Source organism: Convolutriloba macropyga, chromosome 2, assembly GCF_964194025.1.
Source record: "Convolutriloba macropyga chromosome 2, txConMacr16.3, whole genome shotgun sequence".
Taxonomy (NCBI): domain Eukaryota; kingdom Metazoa; phylum Xenacoelomorpha; order Acoela; family Convolutidae; genus Convolutriloba; species Convolutriloba macropyga.
Window position 1 is genome coordinate 63,055,706 of NC_134469.1, and position 24,027 is coordinate 63,079,732.

Below are 24,027 nucleotides of genomic sequence, written 5' to 3' on the forward strand. Positions count from 1 at the left end.
AAAACTGTGAGAAAACGTCTGGAAGGTAATGAGACAAAAAGAAAAAGAAATTATTACTACTGCCACGATGGTTAAAACCCAAAGTAATACTCAATTTGAATAGATATATTTTTAACTTTTAAATCAGAAGGTACCGAAGAATTCAGGGCATAATTGTGAAATTTTCTGTGTCGTCGGAAACAAATCTTTGTGCCTAATTGATGCCCATGACATTTATGTGACTATAATTTTTCAGCCAAAAAAAACATTATTGTTGAGTCGATTATGATGATAGACAGATAAAATAGTTTTTTCTTGAATAAAAGTGAGTTAATTGTCAAAACTTTACATGGCCGGTATATTAGCTTCTGTTGAGAAAAAAGTTTTGAAAGTTCGCATTACTCATGGAATGGAAACTGCTATTGAAGAGAAGTTTCTGAAAAGTGATTAAACTTTTTTCAAAGTTCGGATTTTCGTTTTTTATAGCTATTCATCAGCTAATATGAGTTCACATATTAAATTTTTCATTGGTTGATTCCATCACAACTGGTACCAATCAGCCAGACAAATTTGAATCCGCAAAGTCTGTATGTTTAATTAAATAAAATATACAGGTAATTTCCACTCTGATGCTGCAACAGTTTCACATGTTTATTTATGCTAGCCCCATGTCAATTTTAAGTGTTTTGATTCAGAGAAGATCTAGAATACTTCGAAAACAGATGCCGTTCAAATGTTTTTTATTGTCAAAGTTGCATGAAGGTTGGTTCTAATTTTTGTGTTTTGGAAACAAATTTTCCGTATATTCAATTTTATTTTTTTGGGCAGAGCAATTTTCTCAGGGTGTTTTCCACAATAAAAGATAAATTTTCGGCGTTTTACGAGGTATACATTGGGAGAAAAGAATGTTACATTTCATATTTCTTGTACTATTTTATACTTTCCATTAGAATCTGCCTCGAAAAGTCTAAAAAAGCGCTAAATATTAGACGTTCGAGACAAAATTGGCACATTTCTTTGCCGTATTTATTTTGTGAGGTATTCCATTCGTAATTGTCATTGATCGGTCTGACAAAATCGCAAAAAAAGTTTTAGTTCAATTAATGGTATTTTCCTGTTAATAAATGCTGTTTCTCTCATTGTACTGAGAGTTTGCATACTACAACATTACGTCGCCAATCCTTCATTCTGAGCAGGCAAATTGCTAAAGTCAGCATTGTCCGCCACCACGTTTTAAGATTAGGCGTTATAGGCTTTCGTCGACAACAATGACAGTGAGGTAAACTATTGCAAATTTACTCAATTTTGGGAATGTTTGCCACTGATGCCCGCAATTTCGGAAATTGATGACACGCGAGAACAGCGAAAAGATTTTTTTCACTAATATATTGTCCAGAAATTTGCGTCACTATCATCTGCGCTAAAGTAACTACTTTCCAAGATATGAACGTTACTAAATTCCGCATTTTTGGAGTCCTTGTCACTATCCTCCGGGTTGCTGTTGTCCGCAACTTTAATGTCACTATTATCCGCGTCTTTTTTATCCGCGGTTTTAATGTGATTATTTCCCGTGGCTTATGGTTAGAAATTTGCTTAAATGTTTTAAATGCCTTAATTGCTTCAAATTTTGTTTCGGAAAGAAAAAAAACTATCATCCCTAAAGAGTCGTGATAATTTCTAAATGCAAAACTGAAGGAAAAACACTAACAGCGAAATAACAGCTACAATTGGCTGATGAAAAATGACTGATGAACAATGACTGATGATCAATTGCAAATTTTTCGTATGAAAACCCCTCAGTGAAAACATTTTTTCACATCGATAGTTTGATCAGAATTAAAATTAAGTATATCCACATGTTCCAATTTTTGTTAGCAAGATCTAAAATATAAAATATAAAACAAGAACCAGTCAAACACAAAACATAACCAATACCATATGAAGAAAAATAACGAAAATGAAATAAAAATGCAGCTTGAATTTATTATTAAGTTCTCTTCCTTTTTTTTGTTCTTCTTCGACCATCCCTTTTTTTGAATTTTTGCTAACTTAGAAAATTTTGTTCAAACTGCTGATGGTTTTGGGTAATAGCTTCTAACTCCTTGCGTCAGCTCCCACTCTTGTCAAATCGAGCAACTGCAGCTTCAGATTTCTCCGAGAAGATGTTCCAAACAATTGACAAGTTAACAGAAATTAGCACTGAAGGACTTTTCTTTAAAATATCCAGGAGACCAAATTTATCTATAAAGTGAAATGGTAGAAGTGACAGAATTTTGTATGCATTGTCCGCAATTGTTTGTCAAAGTTGTCCACAATTTAACCATTTTTATCCCACGCGGGAAGGGGTGACAGAATTTTACTCGTGTTCGCAAACGCAGACTCTGCGGTTTTTTTTGGATTGGCGAAGTTATGAATCAATATCTGCAAAAAAACGTCTTCAAGAATTCGAGAACTTTTTGAGTTCTAATTGTTTTGAAATCTTGATTTCTATAACTATTTAGGTGAATGAGATAATCGCAGTGATGAATATTGGAATTGTAGAGCAAATGTTGTGTTCGAAATAAGTCAGCAACCGTGGTGTGATCGGAGGTCAAAATTCAAATTGTACTTCGACCATGTGCACTTTAGTTTTAAAATTTTTCCATTAAGAAGACAGTGTGCAATTGCGACAAATATGCGAGCCAGTGGAATTGAAGTCAGAAGAAACAATAGTGGGGTAACTTGTTTCTATATGAGATCATCAGATTTTGAAAAACGAAACTGAAAAAGATTATCAGCAAATTTTCCTGAAAGTGGGAAAAGGAAATCTAAGTGAACTAATAAACAATGATAAAATGTTAAAATACTTTCGGAAAAATTTTTAACTTTTGGTCATTAATTTTATTCCTGAAACAGAAAATTAAGTTAGGTGTTGGGATCATTACTATCGCAGATTCAAAAGAAATGGAAATTGAACATTCTTAAATTAATGGGCAAAAAGATCAGATTAACGACCTCTTCCTTCAAACAAAATTAAAATAGTGAGGCAAGTTAACTGCGTGTGCATGAATTTTAAGGTCGAAACAATAGTATCGAGAAAGCTTAGAGTTAACATAATGCCGCGTCAGAAGAAATGGATATCAAACGTAGTGAAGTTGCATCAGATTAAAAGGGTTGTAATATATGCACCGGAAGTTTAAATGATTACGTTTCACAGACAAATAAACCAGATGAGAACTGAAAAATAGAATTAAGGCAGTTTAGACTTTTGTGTTTTGAAGTTTTCATAGATGCAATTTTCCTATTATGGTTTCTCCATCCCAAAATGACATCGTGACCTCTGTCTTCGTTATACTCTTAAACTGGAGAAGTATAATCCAAAGCACGAATTGATTTCTGGGGTCAGTTGTCTAACAAAAAATCAATTCTTTGCACTAGTGGGCGGTTCTTGAATAATTGTTCAGCTTACAGTGATAACAAATTTATTTTGTTGATTTTCTGCGTCGCTAACAAGCTGCCTCTTTTTTTGGTTACTCTCGGTGTCAGATTTAGGGCTAGGAATGTAGGGTCGGTTCGAATAGCCGTAGTCACCAGGGGATCTTCTATGGCGTTTGTTGGAAGAAAGTCACTGGTGCAGGCTTGAGTAAACATACAGGTCTGTTTTTGTTGAGATTTAATGGGACGAATTTGTAGATTTTCTTGGCTTTGCTGGTTTTTTCGAATTCAACAAATAAAACATATTTGACTTCAGAGCTGACAGCCCAGAAATGTCATTGACATGTTGATGATGAAATATTAATATCATCACGATTTTTTGAGGTCCTTCAGATGTTGGCTGATCATTTTTTAGTGACTTTTACATTTGTGAGCTGTTTTACATTGCGGATAAGTCTAGAGGTCTGTCTATTCCCGCGCCTTTGTGTCAAATTTGGAGAAATTGTTCTTTCTGACAATATTTCTAGGAAGACCGAGTCCCTTAATCAAAGATGTAGTCGGCAAAACGTTCACTACTGTTGATATCAATGCTAATGTTTCATAGATATCTTTTAAAATTTGTCTGTATATCAACTTCATAATGTCTTCCTTACCAATGCATCCTCAAAGGACTTCTCTATTAAGAAATGTTTCTCATTTTAGGGAGCAAATTTAATCCTGACAAAAATGTATTTGTGTTGTCACTCTATCGTCATGTAGCAGTTATCTGGGCGTCGTTCATATTGTTGCCAATGCAAATGCGTTCAAGCGAGAGGAAATAACATGTGCGTTCGCACAGATTGTTCTATAGCCCATTTCGCCGAGCGGTTAAGACCTCTGGACCGCGCCCCAGAGGGCGCTGGTTCGAATCCCGTCAAAGTCAGAACTTTTTGCCCCATAAAATTTTGTGTATGGTTTTTAGGTTAAACTTAATAGGTTTTTGACCTCTTTTCGACCTTCAACTAGAGATCAAAGATACGTTTGGCGGACGACCTTCTGGTTGTCTAATGCAGTAAAAAACATGCGGTTTTCTCTCGTATAGAGAGCTTATGGTTTTTTGTGTGTTATCATAGGTAATGTTATCGTCTTGTACGTTCGAGATACACTTGTTACACATGTTTCTATACGTAAATAGATCATGAAAATTTCTTCGTGAGTTTGTCTATGTCCCGATACATAGCAAAGCCTTACAAATTGAGTCTTGAATTTTATATACTTTTTCTTTCAAGAAATATTCAAACTTATTACTCGATACGAGAACGAGGCACAACATTTGGTCCACCAACAGTGATAACGAACCAGAATCATTTCACAGCCGATTTCCGGACTCCACAAAGAGAGAGAAGTGTGGTTTTGGTCACCAACGCTAGGAGTGAAACTGATGACCGAAGCACATTGAGCGAGTCTTCTGGAAACCCAAAAGTGAATGTACTGAGGATTTCAAGGGCGAAACGTCAGAAAAACTGTAAGATCGAAACATTTTAAATGAAAAAACTGGGATACGACAGAAATTGATGATATAGCGTCAAAATAGACGAAAGAACCCGACAACTGACAAAAAACTGGTTTTAGTCGAAAAACTTGAACTTCATATTTGGGCATTAATTTGATATTAGCCAAACGTGTCTGAGGGGTGGGAACTTGAAAAACCAACTTTCAAAAAAATTCGATAAATTTATCGAATTTTTTTGCATTTTTTAGGTCGAAAATTTGATTAATCAAAAATTTGGTCAAATTTTTGAGAAACTGGTAAATTATTGTTCAGTATAGTTGGGGTAACACTATAATACAGGTATTCAACAAAAAATTTGAATTTTGACCAAATTTTTGAAAATTGTCGATTTTAACAATTTTTGAGAAAAAATCTCAAAAAACATCAAAAAACAGGAAAGGTTCGTAGTTTTTTGTCCCCATACCGTAAATACACGTTGATGTGAGCCTATGGTATTCATTTTGGGTGCTAGTTCGTTGTTCCACGCCATAAATAGTCTACCAAAAAACAGTCAAAATCGGTATAAAAGCACTGTATTTTCACTTCCCGGTTTAAGCTTGAATCCTTTCGCTGTTAACTATAGAAAAACGGTACAATATCAGTTGGATAACGTTTTCCAGCACAAAAGTGATATAATCATCTGGCACGACGCCATAAATAATTCGTTAACATCGCATAGAACGAATAACTACCGCGAACTTGCGTTGCCGGAACTTGCTACCGTATTAGAACATTATCAAGACCGTTTGAAAGCAATTGTTTATTGTCCGCGTAACGGCGCACCAAACATCTTTGGTTTTCCTAAGCAAACAAGCATAGTGACTCTTCATGTGATCACTGATTTAGTATCGAAGCGCAAGCAAAGGGATCAGAACTTGATTAAAGAGTACTATCAATTGCATCAGAAACATCATCTTGAATTAAAGTCACTTACATTAGTATTAACACATCAGAATTCACTTAGTTGCTTGCTTAAGAAAACTCGCCATAGTAAGCTCAGTAAGCGACGCCGTAGAGCGAAAAAGAATAAAAAACTTGCCGCTGAAGCCGCAACCGCGTCGATTTCTAACTAGGTTTACTTCTTTCTGGTTTTGTGACCTCAGTTTAGCTTATAGGGGTTATTAAGCTAGTTAGTTGTGATACCTAGTCGTTCCGCCGTGTATCGTCTTCGTTGCGCGTCGTCCGTGCATTTAACCGCTCGCTTTTCGCGTCCGCTCATCCAGAGCTTGCTTTCGTTCCTTTTCCCGCCTTTGCGTTTCCGTTTCTGCCGGTCGCACTTAAATCGTTCGGCTTCTTCACCTCGTTTCGCACGTTGCATGTTTCACTCGCCGTCCCCCGTTTTCTGGGTCTCAAAAGCTTTTGAGTTATTGTGTCCTCGGTTCTAACTACAGGGGTTACGAGACTCAAGAGTGTTTTGAGACTCAGCCGTCCGCTGCGCTCGGTTACGTCTCGACCGCCGTGCGTTTCCAGCTCCATTTCTCGATACCGTATTACTTGTCCGCCTTTACACCCCGTGCTTCGTTCGTGCTCCACGACTTGGCCTGACTTCTTTAGTGTTAACCCCTTTTGTATTTTTGTTTCAATTGTGTACGTTCAAGCGTTGAGACCATTATCCCCAAATCCTTTCAAAAGTAAACCCGTAATAAATCAGCATGTCAAAATCTATTGGAGAGCGAGTTCTTAAGTTGCATGACGCAAGAACAAAAATTGAGAGAGAGCTTTGCACAGCCTATGAGAGTATCGATGACGCAATTCAGGAATGCGCCAGACGCGTAAAAGTAGAGAGGCTGGTAACTAGGTGTAAAGATCTCTTGATGAGTGCCATCTCTAAAAATGATCAATTACTAGCACTCGCCGCGAAAACTGAGCAGGCAGAGAAAAATAAAGCAGAAGTTGAGGAATGGCTAGAAACTGTTAACAAAAGGCATGATGATTACATGAAAACCGCTCGAAAATACATAGACTCAGTCCTAGATACTGATAGTTCTAGCAAGTTGTCTCACCATTCCAAAAAGACTTCCACATGCAGAACAGCATCAAATGCTTCCACACTGCGTAGAAAAGAACTACTTTTGGCTAAACTCAGACGCGAGGAAATAGAAGAGGAGAACAAAGCCGCAGCGCGAATTGCCGAAAGAGAATATGATATTGAGATGGCTCTAAGGGAGCGAGAATTGGCCGAAAGAAAACATGACATGGAACTCTTCGCTAAGAAACGCCAAAATGATCTTGAGAAAATGCAGGAAGATAACCGTAAACGACTCATTGAGGCAAAAATGCAAGAAATTGGTCTCATGGATACTGAATCGTTGTTTAGCAAGAGTAAGGCAGACAAAGAATCAAGACGTGGTAGCTACCATTCAATGAAGAATGACGACCTTGTAAATGAATGGCTTGAGTCTGCTGACAATGAAAACACGCTCACTGCTCCAGATAAGACAGTTCAAACGAGTTCCGGTCAAAATCAGGAGCACCGAACGAAATCAGGTCCCAACAAGGAACCGTCATCAGATCCAGCCCAGCCTGCAGACCGTGATAGTCAATTACCGCCTCTCATTCAGCAATCTTCCTTTGAAGTTAACGAAACTGGCATAGAAAACGGAAAAGCTTCAGTCCCGTTCCCCCGATCGAACGAACCGAGAGAGAGTTCACTTGCTGGCGAACTTGTTGATCGATCGCCTGAAAGAGGCCGATTGCCTAATGTTGAATATCCAATCAACTTGAACACAAACACAAACCATTTGACAGATCCCTTGATTAACACATCAACGCATGTTTGGAACACATACGCAGAGCAAGAAGCCGCATACTATCGTAGTTTACTGGCTTATTCACAAAACTTTTTCGTGCCACCAGCGAACAATGTCGTCGATAGTAGCACAGTAACTGTGCTCTCGACTGCTGATTTGAACACAGCACCCGTTCTGAATTTAATAACACCGATTTACACTTCTTATCCAAGTCAAAATGCTGCGCAATCCGTACATAACTTAACGCAGAACTTGTCGTCCAATATACCTAGTGGGGATATCATATCCCGAAACCGTCCTCAAGCATCAGTACCCTTCAGTCATTATGTCCCAAACTTAGCCTCATGGAAGTTGGCCAGTGTAAACCCGTCTACCGCTACCGTAAATTGTCCCCCAAGTTTGTCTCAAAGCACATCCGTAAATGTGAACACAAGTGTACCGGTTTCGGCTGCCACAGTTGGCGGTACAACATACTACCAAAATCCGATCTCGAGAACGAGTGTATCTGCGCAGGTACTTTCTCCAGCGTCCGCTCCAGGCTACGCGATGCCGACACTCCCGTATTACCCGTTTCCTCCTCCAATGATTAACCCCGCAATGCATCAAGCACCGAGTAGGGTTACAATGAAAGACCTAGCTGAACTTCTTACTCTCAACAAGAAGGATCTCCTACCAGATTGGAACCTAGCTAAGTTTAATGGTAATCCCTTGCAGTGGCATGAATGGTACGGCCAATTTAAGAGCGCTATGGATTCGCAGGCCCTAAGTGATGACATTAGGTTGACATAATTGAAAACTCTCGTAGTAGGTAAAGCCAAAGATGCCATTGCAGAATTCGCCTATTGTGGAAAAATGTACAGAGATGCACTGAAAACACTTGAGCGAAAGTTCGGACAACCCCAAGCAGTTGTCACTGCTCACCTTGACAAATGGGCAAACTACCCTTCAAATAAGATGCACAGCTCTGATCAAATCATCCATTTTTCCACAACTGTCTCTAGTCTTGTTGGCGTCTTCAGGTCTTTGTCCTATGATGCAGATCTTCAGAGTTCGTCACTCTTGAATCAGGCAGTTCTGCACACTGTGAAAAGAGACTTGATTCGCCCTACAATGTTGGATTTCAACGACTGGTTGAAAGAAAGAGCGGAGGGTCATGATCGCATGAAAACCACTTCTTTCAGAAGCAAACCGGAAGACACCAACAGCAATGGTGCAGTAAAGACCAAAGTGTCTTCGAAAGTATTCGCGTCCAACTCGAAGTCATATAGTGTTAATAGGCAGTCTCAAATTTCAAAGAATGATCACGCACCTTGCGTACTTTGTAAATCACAACATCCGATTTGGCGATGTCAGACTTTTAAGGAAAAAACTCCGACGCAGCGTGCTAAAATAGCCGCAGAGAACCAACTCTGCTTTTCGTGCTTGAATGGTAAGCACTCGTTTCGTACGTGTCCGAATCAGCGCAAATGTAATCGCGAAGGCTGTCGCAGTACCCATAACATCTTGCTGCATGGTGCTGAGTGAATTTTCCCAGCAAGCGGCCGAAACAAATCTGCTGATACATCACAACCAAAAGTCAATTCAACAAAAACGTCAACAACCGCTGTAGACGATGCAAGTACTCACGGAACAAGCAGCACATCAGGACTCACATCAATCACTGATGTCAAGGGTCTCTTGCAGGTCATCGAAGTCGATCTAGAGGGACATTCACAGAAGTGCGCACGAGCACTTGTTCTCTGCGATACAGCATGCAGTCACTCCTGGATCTCCAGTGAACTCGCGAAACGTCTCCATTTGAGAGGAACACCGTTCAATTTGACGGTGAACGGTATCAATACGCAAGAGACAATCAACACTGAAGCTGTTCAGGTTAAAGTGACCCCAATTGGTGAGAATACCTGTTCTCCGTTTGAGTTGTTGCCGTACGTGAAAGAAAACCTTCGCGTTGGGTCTGAAAAAATTGATATAGTTACCCTGCAAGATAAATATCCTCATTTGAGTGTGTTACCTCCAAAGAGTTATGATTACGCGAACGTAGAGATGATACTTGGTCAAGACGCGTACCACGCCATCCGCCCGCTCGAGTATTTCGAAACCGACTCGAAATCCTCACCCGTTGCCGTTCGTTTAGCGTTAGGATGGGTACTAAGTGGTCCAATGCCGTCAGCGTCCGGTCTAATCTCGACAAGCTTTAAAGCGGTAGTTGAACATGACTCTGAGTTGGCGACACAAATCAAGTCGTGGTATGACATGGAATCATACGGGGCTGTTAAGCAAGTGGATCCGCGCTCAGCGTCCGACCGTCGAGCCGTCGAAATTCTCGAACAGTCAACCGTACACGAGAAAGGTCGTTACTTCGTTGGTATGTTGTGGTCGTCCGATGAAGTCAAACTTCCCAACAATTATTTTTCTGCATTGGTCCAGCTGAAGTCCTTAGAGAAGAGACTTAGTAAAGATCCCGACTTACGCGAACGCTACTCACAAACAATACGAGAAGATTTGAGTAAAAAGTATGTTGTTAAAGTGCAAACCGGTGAGGAAACTGAGCATCAACCCGGCAGGAAATGGTATTTGCCGCATCATCCGGTCATGAACCCAAACAAACCTGGTAAGGTGCGAAGGGTCCTCAATGGTGCCTCCAAGTTTCAAGGAGTTTCTTTGAACAAAGTGCTGCTAACTGGTCCAGATCTTCTACAGAAATTGATTCACACGCTGATCAGATTCCGTCAGCATCGAATTGCTGTATCCGCTGACATCGAGGGAATGTTCCTGCAGGTAGGTGTGTTGCCATCTGATCAACCAGCTCTCCGTTTTTTGTGGCGGGAGGACCCCTCAAAGACCGTTGAGGTGTATCAGTACACTCGACACATCTTCGGCGCAAAAGACTCACCGACTTGCGCAAATTACGCGTTGCAGCGAACAGCACGAGATCATGAAAAAGAGTATCCAGACGCAGCAAAGGCAGTTCATGAAAAATTCTATATGGATGATTACCTGGACTCAATGGAATCTCCTGATGAGGCGCTCAAGCGGTCACGAGACTTGGTCAAATTACTTAGTAAGGGTGGTTTCAAACTAACTAAGTTCATTAGTAACGTCCCAGGTTTACTAGAAGAGCTTGAAGATCAATCAGTTGAGTCTGTTCCGAAAGTCATTGGTGCATCAATGGAAGAGACATCCTCCCATGTTTTGGGATTAAAATGGGATCATACCAAAACCACTCTAGTAGTAAGTCGCGGCACTTCTTGTGATTGCAGTAAAGCTGTCACGCAAAGGTTGGTTTTGAGTTTAGTAGCCAAAGTATTCGATCCCATTGGCTTAGTTGCTCCTTTTACCGTCACAGCACGACTTCTCCTGAAAAATGTCTGGCGTTTACATGGTCAGAGCTGGGATAAAAGACTCCCCAATGAAATGATTGATCAATTCTCCTCCTGGAGTTCTGAGTTACCAACGCTGGCTTTGTTAACCATACATCGCTGCTATTTTTCCGGTCCTTTTGAACACCTCGAAATGCACGTATTCGGAGATAGTTCTCCGGAAGTTTTTAGCGCAGTTGCGTTCTTGCGTGCACTTGTCAGTCCACCATCTGAAAATAAACGTACCGAACTTGCATTCGTGATTGGAAAAGCACGTGTCGCCCCAATGAAGACACTCACCGTGCCGAAGCTTGAACTACAGGCAGCTTTGCTCGCAGCCCGATTGAGAGAAGAAATATGCAAAGCACTTACCGTACCTGTTCAAAACACGTTTATGTGGACAGATAGCACTACTGTCCTCCAATGGTTGAACTCACTGGACAAGCAACCGATATTTGTCGCAAACCGCGTCTCGGAGATTCTTGAAGGGACAAGTGTTGATCAATGGCATCATGCTGCATCTCATGCTAATCCAGCCGACGCAGGTACCAGAGGAATGTCTTCTGAAGCGCTCCAAAAAAGCAGTTGGTTGCATGGTCCCCAGTTTCTCCGAACGTCCGATTTCCCGTTGCAGCCGAATACCTATGTAGTCAAAAACATCAAATTGAAGAGTCATTCAACTGAAGCATCCTCTTCAGAGAAGACTTCCACTTTGATAACCGACGTTTTCAAAAGTGACTTTAGCCTTCCGTTCCGTAAGTTCAATTCGTATCCTAAACTGCTTAGGATTCTTGCGTATTGCATGCGATTACTTCCTCGTCATCTCGCCTATCGGTCTTCTGGAAAGGAATTAGTTGATCCGGAAGAACTTAGCGCTGCAGAACAAAAGCTGCAGTTAATTATTCAGTCTGAATCATTCCCCATTGAGCGACAACAGCTTGCTCAAGAAAAACAAATTAACATGAAAAGCCGTATTGCCGTTTACTCGCCGTTCATTGGACCTGGTGGCCTACTACGGTCCACCGGTCGCATTAAACGACTCGCCGAAATTGACTTTGACTTGAAGCATCCAATAATACTTGATGGACGCCATCCATTAGTTCTGTTGTTCCTACGCCACATGCATCTGAAACATCACCATGAAGGTATCGATTATCTTCGTGCACTTATCCAACAAAAATTTGCTGTCCTGAAACTTCGTTCAACACTCCGTTCTATTCGCTTCAGTTGCGTTCGTTGCCGAAAAAGAAATGCAACACCCGTCCAGACAATGATGGCTGATCTTCCGTCTGAACGACTTGGGTTTCAGAGTCCGCTTTTCACCAACGTTGGTCTAGATTACTTTGGACCTTTTTACGTAACGATACGCCGCTCATCTGAGAAAAGTTGGGGCTTCTTGTTCACATGTCTCACGACTCGTGCCGTGCATGTTGAGATAGCGCACTCGATGGATGCAAACACCTGTGTGATGGGTATCGAGCGATTCATCGCACGCCGTGGAATGCCATCAGTAATCTGGTCTGATAATGGGACGAACTTTTTCGGTGCAGACAAGGACCTATTGGCATGTCTGCTCAATTGGGATGCAAAATTGATAGCTTCAAAACTCGCACAGAAGGGAATCAAATGGAAATTTAATCCGCCTGCGTCGCCGCATCACGGAGGCGTCTGGGAATGGCTTGTGCGTAGTTTCAAGCGAACTTTGTACGCCATACTCGACAACCGCCGACTTACTGATGAAGTACTTCATACGACTTTCTGTTTAGTCGAACAGACGCTGAATAACCGCCCGCTGACGCCGGTTAGTTCCGACGCTAACGACTTCGACGCCTTGACGCCGAACCACTTCCTCCTTGGAAATCGCAGTTCCTGTTTGCTTTCACTCGCTCCGGTTGATGACTTTAACCATCGTAAGAGGTATGCTGGAGCGCAAGCTTACGCGAATGAGATTTGGAAGCGTTGGTTAAAAGAGTACGTCCCTGCGTTGAACCGCCGCCCCAAATGGAGAACTCAACCAACCGGAATGCTGAAAACTGGCGACTTAGTCTGGATAGTCGATGACGACAGCCCAAGGGGCCACTATCCACTCGCTAGAGTTTCGAGTCTGCGTTACGGTAACGATGGAATCGCGCGATCTGCCGAAGTGCAAACACCAAACGGCACCCTATCCCGCCCCGTAATTAATCTAATGCCTGTCTTAGAATCATCACTTTTGGGGCCGGAAGATGTTGCCAATGCAAATGCGTTCAAGCGAGAGGAAATAACATGTGCGTTCGCACAGATTGTTCTATAGCCCATTTCGCCGAGCGGTTAAGACCTCTGGCCCGCGCCCCAGAGGTCGCTGGTTTGAATCCCGTCAAAGTCAGAACTTTTTGCCCCCATAAAATTTTGTGTATGGTTTTTAGGTTAAAATTAATAGGTTTTTGACCTCTTTTCGACCTTCAACTAGAGATCAAAGATACGTTTGGCGGACGACCTTCTGGTTGTCTAATGCAGTAAAAAACATGCGGTTTTCTCTCGTATAGAGAGCTTATTGTTTTTTGTGTGTTATCATAGGTAATGTTATCGTCTTGTACGTTCGAGATACGCTTGTTACACATGTTTCTATACGTAAATAGATCATGAAAATTTCTTCGTGAGTTTGTCTATGTCCCGATACATAGTAAAGCCTTACAAATTGAGTCTTGAATTTTATATACTTTTTCTTTCAAGAAATATTCAAACTTATTACTCGATACGATAATGAGGCACAACACACATCATCATCTATCAGAGTTTCGCTTCGCTCAGCTAAGACCCAGCAGGTATCCTCCAGATGGTTGTATTCAACAATTTTGTCATTTTCTATATAGTGATCTGAAGTACATTTCTATGTGGAATTTAACCGAATTGGCTGCCTACTGATTTTACTTAGGGGGTGTAATCGGCACCCGATGTGTGTCTGCTGCAATAGTGATGTAATTAGTGTTTTGTAGTTACATATTCGCATTTGATATAATTTTGAGCAAAATGACCTTTTAATTGCAAATATTTTTAACCTCCGAAATGCATGACTGTTTTTTTGTGCTTGAAATTTTCTTTCGACCAGACCAAAGTTTATGAGATTGAATGCAATCGTTGGAAACATACTCAATTAATTTTATTGCCAATGAGACGCCATGCTTGCTCTGATCTGATAGGGAACTCTGTTTTTCTGATCTGTTTTTTTTCTATTATTTCTACTGTAGGATACTAACAACATCGGTCAGAACAAGCTAAATATTCTTTTTCTTGAATAATGAACCTACAAAAAGTAATTGAATTTCTACATTATGTTCAACGCAATTTACAGAAAGAGGTTTCAAATGAGATGACGTATTGGAAGATTTGAGGTTCTTACCAATTTTTGTGCAGGGTTTACAAATGGCCCATTTTTCCAGAAGCTTTCCATGCAGATACAATTGAATGCTTATTGATCGAAAGGAATCATCCATAAAAATCTCAGGTGTGTTAGGTAGAGAGGCGCGTGGGCTGCTTCTTAAAATGGATTTCGTTTAGATTTCAACGCTTTTGTCAACTCAGTCACTCTGACTCAAAATGCAGTTCCCGATAGAATCAATGCAGGTCAAGATTTATATCCTTACGGCGTTGTACGCCAGCGTGCAAAACGCAATCTCGGCCTCCATTAACTATGAATTCATCTGGAGCTAGAATCTCCTCGGAGAAATTTTGAAATATTTTATTAGACTGTCCGTCCGGGTGTTGTTCGAGAGAGTTGGTTGATCGCAGAGGATAGCCAGTAGTCCATTGTTTTTTGCCTCACGTTAACGTTTGAATGCAGAAAATGAGGGCTCAAACCAAAATACACCTTTTTGATCGTTGAGCTTTCATGTTCTGAATTAAATGTTCGTCATCTGCTTCGTTATTGTGCTGTGATTGACAACTACTGGTTGAGGAATGTGAATAAATTGCAGCAATCGCATCAAAAGTAGAGCAAGTCTTTTTGCAACCGCCAGTTCCGTCATATTTGTTTGAAACGTTTGCTCACTGGTCGTCCTCCTTCGTCGGCGTGAAGTGCAATCAACTGTCCCATTTTGCACTCAGATTATGTTAAATATTTCTTTCAATATGTAACAAGTGATTGAGCCAAAAATTCGATCTACTGTTGTAGGATTTTTTAGAAAAATTTTTTCATTATTGATAACATTGGTCTACGATCTGTTTAACTGTAAATGATTTTCCAAAAACATTTTCATTTCAAACATTCCATTGACCAGGCCGATTAAAAGATTTATAACTCATTGACTGTAAGTTTGTCTTCATTTTAAATGGGGAAGTTGATGCAAAAGCTGCTAATCTCTCTCCAGCTTGTGCTCACTGATGCAATGCTGCGCTTTTCCCGATCGTGAAGCGTCTTATTTGATTCGCTTTTCCGGAGCATGATTGGAAAGTGTTTTTCTTGTTGCGAGTGCACTTTCTTCACTGACAAGTGTAAAATTTACTTCGAGTGTGTGTAACCCTTTATTTTTGACAACATTTTAAGTAACAGATAGAGTGGGTGCGATAGTTCAGGAGGATTTGGAATAAATTTTCCAAGATCATTTCGAAAGAGACGACTGACGTTTTATTTTTTGTTACAGAGATACCGGTTTGTGTAAATTCGTAATCTGAACATTCGATAACCGTTTTAACGAAGTGAAATTTATGTAATTTTTCTGAAGATTTTCTTTGTTTTTTTTTAAATGTCATTTAGTGATTTTGTGGCAATATTTAGTGATCTTACCAAGTGCCTCAGCTAACACTGATGATCTTTCTATCAACCAACTGTTTTTTGTAATCAATTTATTCTGCATTCTATAAGTTTTTTTGAGAAACAGTTGGCATAACAGTGAAAGCGTTAGACCTTGTAACGAACCTATAAGTACCTGTGACTTTTTTGCCAAAAAAATTGGAATAATGCAACGTTTCCAGTTCTTATTTTTCTTCTGACTCTAATCGTATTCTGAATCTATTGATTCAAACTGTGCAGTTTCACTGAATATTCTTAGGTAGCTTTCAGGGCATTGTCTCAAACAAAACGTTAATGCCTGGACTCGGATAGTTCTTTTTTGAATAGATAGTTTATTATTTTTGAATCTAATTGTTATTTGAATAATTTATCTCGTTTTACTCAAATGATGATAGGACAGATAAAAAGTCTTATAGGAAAACTATCTAATAGAAAAAAACTTTTTTTCATTTCTGAAGTTTGAAGTTCAGAGATTTGTTACGTTTCAGATTATTTAATGGGATTCTACAACTATTACGGGTGTTATGATGTAGTTTTTGTGGAACTTTATTTTAATCATATGTGTCTAGTGCTTGCCAAGGCGGGAGGCTAGTATTGAAAAATCAAGAAAATTACCAAGAAAGAAATCACTATAACTTTTATCGCAGGTCTTGATAAATTAATGGAAAAGCCGATTCTTGTAGTGATATCTCCTCCACAGTTCAGTAAATGAGGGAAATTAATTTTTCAATCACGGCTTTTTTAACTTCCAGACGTTGAAGTTGCACTCCTTTACACAAATCAGGGACCAATATTCACAATGAACTTCAATTGTTACTAAGTGGAGAACAGTGCCTGGCTAAATGCAAAAAACCATGTTTTGCAAATCGGTTTTCACTTGTTTGCTTGAGCAGCTGCTCCAGACAGAAACCAATCTTTTTTACAATTTAGTTGATCAAGAACACATATCCTTAATTTCCACAAAAAGTCTCAGCAGACTCTACAAAACATTTGTGTAGCAATTGGTCGTTGATGAAAAGTACCGAATCGAGATAATTAGCTGATATTCACAGTAACTTTTTGATTTGGAAAGCTTTCTTGCTTGAAACAAAATGAAATATCACCGAACGAATAACTGGTTTTAGGCTTCCTTAACATGTACGACAAACCAGATGACAACAGATAGCACCATACAAATTTGTTAAAACATTAAAATGTTGAGAAGTTTGATTGTTACACCAACCGTTTGGTGGAGCAAACAAATTGGAACGTGTAGCCCACAATGAACCACGTCTCCAAAAAATTTAAAACATTTTCTTATTGGTTAACCCCTCAAAAAAGCACCATGCGATATTTTTTATAGCAAAAATGAAGAGAAAATTTAGGCACGAAGCAAAAAATAGTTTTGTTAGAATTTTTAACAGCAGTAAGGAAATATAGACGCAATCTACGCATAAGTTATTCAAACTATGGGACAGGGAGCTTACAAGGAACTTTTAACCTTTACAAGCGTTAGCAAGTTTTACCACAGAGGCATCGTCCTCTATCTGTAAGGGCAGAAAACAGATTGTGGAATTCAAACATAGCTACTGGCATGCTCAATGAAAAGCCAAAGTTAGCTGAAAAAGACTATTAGAGATGCAAAATTTTGAGTACGGGAAAAAGTTGAAAAAATAGTTATTCCGAATTTCAAACTCAGTTAAGTCAGAAAATGGAAACCATTGAATGAAGCTTTCATACTTGATGGCAAAGCAAGGAGAGGAGCCACGGCGTCGTAATCAGCAAAATCAAGAGTGGGAAAACGAACGTAAGAAAAATGGAAAAAAAAGAAAGACAGAAACCACTCACGTCTGAACGATCAAAGATGTTTCAAAATATCAATAAAATTATCTGGATCAACAGTAGACGGCGCCGAATTTGTTATATTCATCATTAATTGAAAAGAGAGGAGGGTATGCAGAATTATTGAGATACTGCTGCAAACGTACCCTTTTTCGACCACCATCTCCAAGTACTGACCTTGACTTGCCAAAAACTGAACATCATGAAACGAGACTAAATAATCATTTCCCAGTCAGACAAACTTCTAGTCTTTTAACCTGGTGCAAGAGTATTCTCAAATCCATCGTGCTCAGCAAACATTAGGAAAAAAACACAAGTCAATTGCAATCACGGATCGAAAACTTTTACAAAAAACTATTTTTGAGACCAATCTGACTGTAGCTCAAAATGAAGTGCAGTAAACCAAGCTAATCCTCTACTTACCAGCCAGTAATAAGTCTTTTAAGAGAGGAATGGCGACCTCAAGTTAAAAGGGTTATCAGAAGATCTTTAGAGTGGCGAGAGTGAACTGGACTTTTTGATCAGTTTGTTTGTGAAAAACCTATTAGCGGTACCGAAAATGTGATGTCTAACAGTTCAAACAGAAGCAGCAGAATCTGTGATGGGATTTGAGTAGAAAAGATAATATAACTCTTGGGATGTGCCTTGCAACGAATCAAGTCGACAAGGCATTATATTCAAGCACGCAGCTCAAGAAAAAAGAACACGCAATTTCTTGTCAAATACATTAAAATTAGAAGTTTCAGTAGAATTGGATTTTGATTTTCACTGTCACTCTTTCGCGTTAGAACAGTTAGGACACAAAACCAACCTAGAAAGAGAAGGTGTTCCAAGTTCTCCAACAAAAAGCTTCCTTTTTAACTGCGAAGAAACAGTTTCAACATCGTCTACAAGCTTGCTTACTGCAAGGCTATAAATTGTTGGTCTGCTAAGATTGGCTAGATTCCACTCTTCATTAATAAAACTCTTTTGCGAACACAAGCTCATCACTTGCAGTGTAGCCAACCGCGAAAAATAACACAAGAAAGATTTGTAAACGGCGCTTTTAAAAAGCTGCAACTGGTATTTAAGATCCTAAGACGGCAGTAGCAGTTAAAACAACACAAAGAGAACTACTAACTGTAAACATCAAATTTACCCCTAGAGGCTCAAGCTGAAAGGTGCTGACAGTGTGTGATTATTATTGTAGTTTTACCGACTTGTCAATTTCGAAGCAAAACGGCGTCTTTTTGAGTATCGGCCACAAGATGTAAAATCTAGGATAGTTCAAATCGCTTTTCCAGCCTAGGAGAAGTGTCGACAATCGATGAGAGTGCCAATCCTTGTACACGAGAAAACAAAGCTTGGTGAAAAATTTGTGAATTTGCGAGTTCTTTGAATAAATCATCTCCTTTGGTATTATGATCTGCATGACAAATGTGCAACAGCAGTTTTTATGCATTCAATTTTGCTTTAATCGAGATACTTTTTGCACATTTCTATTCAAACATTCAATAAGGTTTGAATGCAGAATAATTCAGTTAAATTTACTTAAACTAGGGCAAACTCATGTTACGACAAATTTTAATAAACTTTTGTTGGCAATTTTTGCCTTAAATAAATTGTTAAATTGTTATAATATACATTTTTTCCTTATACTTTGAGGCTTCTTCTTGATCCATTCTTGATCAATAAGTTATGTGATGGTTATGATACCAACGAGAAACTCGTCTTGCGTTGACCATTAATGTCAATGTGGATTGATAGCAGATTTTGATCTAAAACTACTGCATAACTGTTTTTAAATCACACGGAGTGAATGACGGGCCTAAGATGCACCTGTGTTGTCAAGAAAATTATTATTTTGCTGACTTACTATTGGAGCTGTGTACCTTTGTTTTCCAATGCATGCTATCAAGGCTTTCCTATAATTTTTGAAACCAGTGGAATGTTTCTCTATTCCTTTTGGTGCCCCTGTAAAAAGTGTGTATTGTGTGTTCGCTGAGCTCAGATGCTCTTTAACTTTACAGCATCCAGGCAAACATTGTCATTCATTGAGCAAAACATTGATCAGGAAATTTTATTGGGCAGTCCGTCAGATGCATTTTGTGCTTTTTGGAATTATATCAGTCCTGCTGTATCAACTTGACTTTTTCGCGGATTTTTGCTCAAGCTTTTTCAATTTTACGAGTTAACGTGGTTTTATTTTAGTTAAGATGGTCATAAATTTATCTGAATCTGCTAAAAACTTTCAGACTCCTTTATTTTACCATAAAGTACTATGAAGTATCATAATGGGCCTTTTGCATTATAATAAATTTATCTTAAAAAATATTTCAATCTCAACTATTAGGTTATTGTCACCCATTTGTCTTAATGAAATTGTCCTTGAGATCGCAATGTAGATGATTCTAAAATTTTACTATATTTGATCAACCTATTTGTGACAATGACTTTTTGCGTGGTCAGAAATCGACTACAATACATATTGATATCTCCTTTCATAATCAAAATAACTTTTGTTCTGCTGGAGTGAACTAACTCTTCTGTACAACTCGATTAAATAAGTTTAAACTACATATAGAATAAAGGTAATTTCAACAAACTATGACACGTCACGGTAAGTTATGTTAAAGTTCAGACTGCTCCTCCCTTATTTTATATTCTGTGTCCAGACAAAGATCACCAACAATTTGGACCATTAATTATCAGCCCAGGTGTTTTTGATGTCCCCAGTTGCAAACTATGTATTGATATATGGCACATTAGTGTAAAATTGTAGCACCTGCTCTAAAATTTATGTGCCCACTAAAAATTATAATTGGATAATTCACACAAGTCATAACTACATAAGCATGTCACGTAACTTTGAATTATTTATACCTATTTTTAACTTAGTTGAGTTGGAAAATTACTGTTATAGCACAACGTTTTATATTTGCACCACGCTGAACAAAAAAACATTGATAATTATTTATCACAGTTGAAATTCCTTTTTTTTCGAAATAGGATAAATTGAAGTCCATTAAGGTATGCCTCTTTAGCACAACTTTGAATCAAGGTTGTTTACTTTTAAAGGAGATAATTTGACAATGAACCTCCTCTTTCCTATTTTCACCTTCATTCACCATCAAATCGTACTCCCTCTTTTAAATATTTGAATACACCTAAAAGCTTTTCAAGGTGAATTTAGGCATCAAAGGGTTTGGTTCAACACGATTAAAAAAGGTTATCACCCCCCTCCCCCTCTCATCCCCTCCCCCCATACACTGCCTATGCTTGAATGGAAAATGTGAACATATGAACAGAAAACAAAGTTTTTCAAGGGAAAGAACTAAATTCATTATAGAATAATGGATTTGATGTTTTCCTTTTTACATCTCTAATTTGCCGTGGGTGTTTAAACGGCGTGTTTGAACTGAAGATCGTTTAAAAAAACTACTCAAAATCATTTGCCAATTTGTTCCAGTTTACAGCAGTTGTTTAGGTTATCGAATTCGTATTGTAGTGCCTTCACAATTATGTGTCTCTTTTTATACCATATGAACAACTTAGATTTAGTTTTTGTTAATGAAGCGACTATTTCCAATCCACAATAACAACAATGCTCAATTGTAATTAATAAAAATGTCTTTCTTTCTGTGAATAGATTCTTCATCCAATTTATTTCTTTATCATTTAGTTTCAATGTTATCGTCATCGTTCTAGACACGTCGTAAAAACTTTCATTAATTATACTTTTGAAAGGAAAACTTAACAAGGAGGCTCGGTAATGTGCGTTCGCACATAGTATTCCGACCCTGATCATTCACTTTTAAAAAAAAATAGTCTTCCAAATGAGGAAGAGATAGCAAACTCTCCAAAATTTTTTTTTCGGAATTAGGTGATGCATGATAAAAAAATGCCTCAAAATCAAACCATTAAACGAAGTAAACAACGCCGGTTAAGAGTACCGATGATATATGCCTTTGACGAGACTACGAGACGAGGCAAGCAACAAAACAATTAATAATTTCGATCAATGCTCGATGCCTACATTTTCAAACAAATTGCCTAAAAAAGTTAAAGTAAAGTCACAAAAATATGAAATAACCGGTTTAAATTGTACTTAAATTAAACAGATGGCCAAAAGAGACTAGGTAGAAAATACACAAAACCTAAAAAGGGCGCAGTTAAAAAATACGTTTAGAATTTTTTGAAAAAATAATAGATTTATAAAATATTAAGAAAGCTAGCAATTAAAAAATATGATCAGTTAAGCCATTGAGACCTTTCGTTATCCAGAATATGTCTAACGGCTATTAAAAACTACGAAAAGTACCGTCAACATCAAAACAATTAGGTAACGGAACCGAATCCGATGAAACCATTATCTGTTCACTAAGAATGTTAGATGAGAGAAAATGCCCTTGGTTTCAACGTTTTTAAGTGAAATTCCATTATTTTACTTATGTCAAAAAAGGACCTCAAAATGGGCAGATGTACCAAAATCGAAAAACATATAGAAAACTTGAATCCAAAAACCATTTCTTAAAGCATAAAAACCAGTGGATACTAAACTTTTCATCACTCGCAAGAAAAAGCAATCTTTTAGCTGAAATTAAGCTACAAGTTGACGAACGAGCAAAATATCAACTGTTCCTTTGAAAAAATTATTTTTGAAAGATAAACACAAAAAAGCTTCCAAACAAAATTCTTCATAAAGCAATTCAGACCAATCAAGACGCCAACAAAAAAAGTCGACGGTAAACCCAAATCATATATTGTCAAAAAAAGTAAAAAAAAACTTGAAAAACCTAAAATTCAAGTGCTATAAAACGCAAACAATGTGTTGTTTTCATAAAACTCACGAGCTTTTAACTGAATAAACAAATTATTTGTATATCTGAATAGCATTTGTCAACGAGTGAACAAAATTTCAAAAGCATTCTGTTGTATCAACATTCGGATAGATAAAAGTAACAAACGAGGTAAAAAAATTTATCCCTGAGCATATCGAATATATTTTGTAAAAACGCACAATTATAAAAAAAAATGGCTTCGAAACTTTCTGCTCTTTCTAAAGAAATGGTAATAGTTCTAACTTTTACAAAACATTGTAGTTTGACGGAAGTGTGGATAAAACAAAAATGATAAACTTTTGTAATAGAACAGATATATTAGAAACAACGGCCAATGATCAATTCCAAAACCATCCTCTAAGAGTTGGTGGTAAAACTACAACTCTTTTGAGTGGGTAAAGATGATTTCAGCGGTCTTCAGCTGTCTTACTCTGGCAAATTTGTATAATTTGTAGTGTAAAAGCATGATTCGTGCATTCTTGATGAACTGCTGAAGTTTGAAAAATTTCAACTAAGTGTTAGACAAAACTTTGGATGAAAAATTTTGCCAAGTTTCATTTTTTTCAACACAAGAACATTGCATTAAATTGTACAGAAGCAATTTTATAAGGGACCTGTTTTTGTTACAAATGTTGTTTTTCCTTAAAGAAAGTTAAACAAACTTAGGTGTTGAAGCCTGAAAGTCCTCTTATTGAGTGAGATAAGCAACATTTGATCAAAATATATTCATCTAATTGACATGAATATGTTTGCTAGAGAGAGTGAAAAACGACGTAAAGCGAGGGAAACACCGTTAGTGAAAAGAAGAGGTCATTCAGAAAATTAGAATTTCTGCTTTGCTGCGTCAACAAAGCATCGTGACAAAAGTACTACAGACAACGAAAGAAAGAAACATAGAAACAAGACAGGCAATCAGATACAATTTGAAAAATGAATTTGAATGATAATCTAAATGTTATAATTTGTACAGCAACATCAATATAAGACAGTCTAGAGAACCCATAGCCATATATGCGCACATTTGATTTCAAAAAAATCTGAAAAAAACTGCAGAGTTATTAATCAAAATGGACTGTTTTAACTATAACAAAAAAACAATTTAGAAAAAAAAACCAAAAAGTCTAATCCGGAGACATCGAAAAAATAATGAACGGATCTTCATAAAATGAGCACATCAATACTTTTTTATGTAGATAAGGAAACAAGTTCTCTAGTCAAATTACTATTCAATAAAGGTTTCAGTAAGGGCAGACTGGTTAAAGTACTTCTGAGTTGCAGTTCAAGCACTCTATATGTAAGAATCTAAAAACTTTTGATGATTTTAAATGAAATTTGTAGGCTGTGGTTTATCCCATTTTTCACCAACTTTGCAATTTTTTTGGAGTAGAATTTTGATGCGAATTGTTGAAGGAACAAGTAGTCCAAGCGGGTCAAGTATCCAGTTGACAAGGCTGAAAACTTTTTCTGAGTGTACTCAGGCGCATCTAATGGAAAATATGTCAGAGGTTTTATGATGATCGTGTCATTTGACGGGTTCCATTTCTGTCCAAGGACTCCAACTGTTCCTTTGAAAAATTATTTTTGA

The 24,027-nt window shown here is 38.1% G+C and overlaps 2 protein-coding genes across 4 annotated transcripts in view; both read left to right on the forward strand.

The window, feature by feature from the left end:
• LOC142334590 (uncharacterized) overlaps positions 1-24,027 on the forward strand; it is a 113,229-nt gene that overhangs the window by 66,009 nt on the left and 23,193 nt on the right. The window contains exon 1 of one of the 3 annotated variants that reach the window (XM_075382741.1): positions 20,613-20,631. The exons of the other annotated variants lie outside the window; for them this stretch is intronic. The gene's annotated coding sequence lies outside the window, so the exon portion shown is untranslated. Of the gene's footprint in view, positions 1-20,612; positions 20,632-24,027 lie in introns of those variants that run through there. 3 annotated transcript variants of the gene reach the window in all.
• The window catches only part of LOC142334960 (uncharacterized), a 36,509-nt gene continuing 21,008 nt past the window's right edge, over positions 8,527-24,027 (forward strand). Inside the window, exons 1-2 of the mRNA XM_075383289.1 lie at positions 8,527-8,884; positions 9,209-12,178. Coding sequence (XP_075239404.1) covers positions 8,527-8,884; positions 9,209-12,178 — 3,328 coding nt within the window. The remainder of the gene's footprint in view (positions 8,885-9,208; positions 12,179-24,027) is intronic.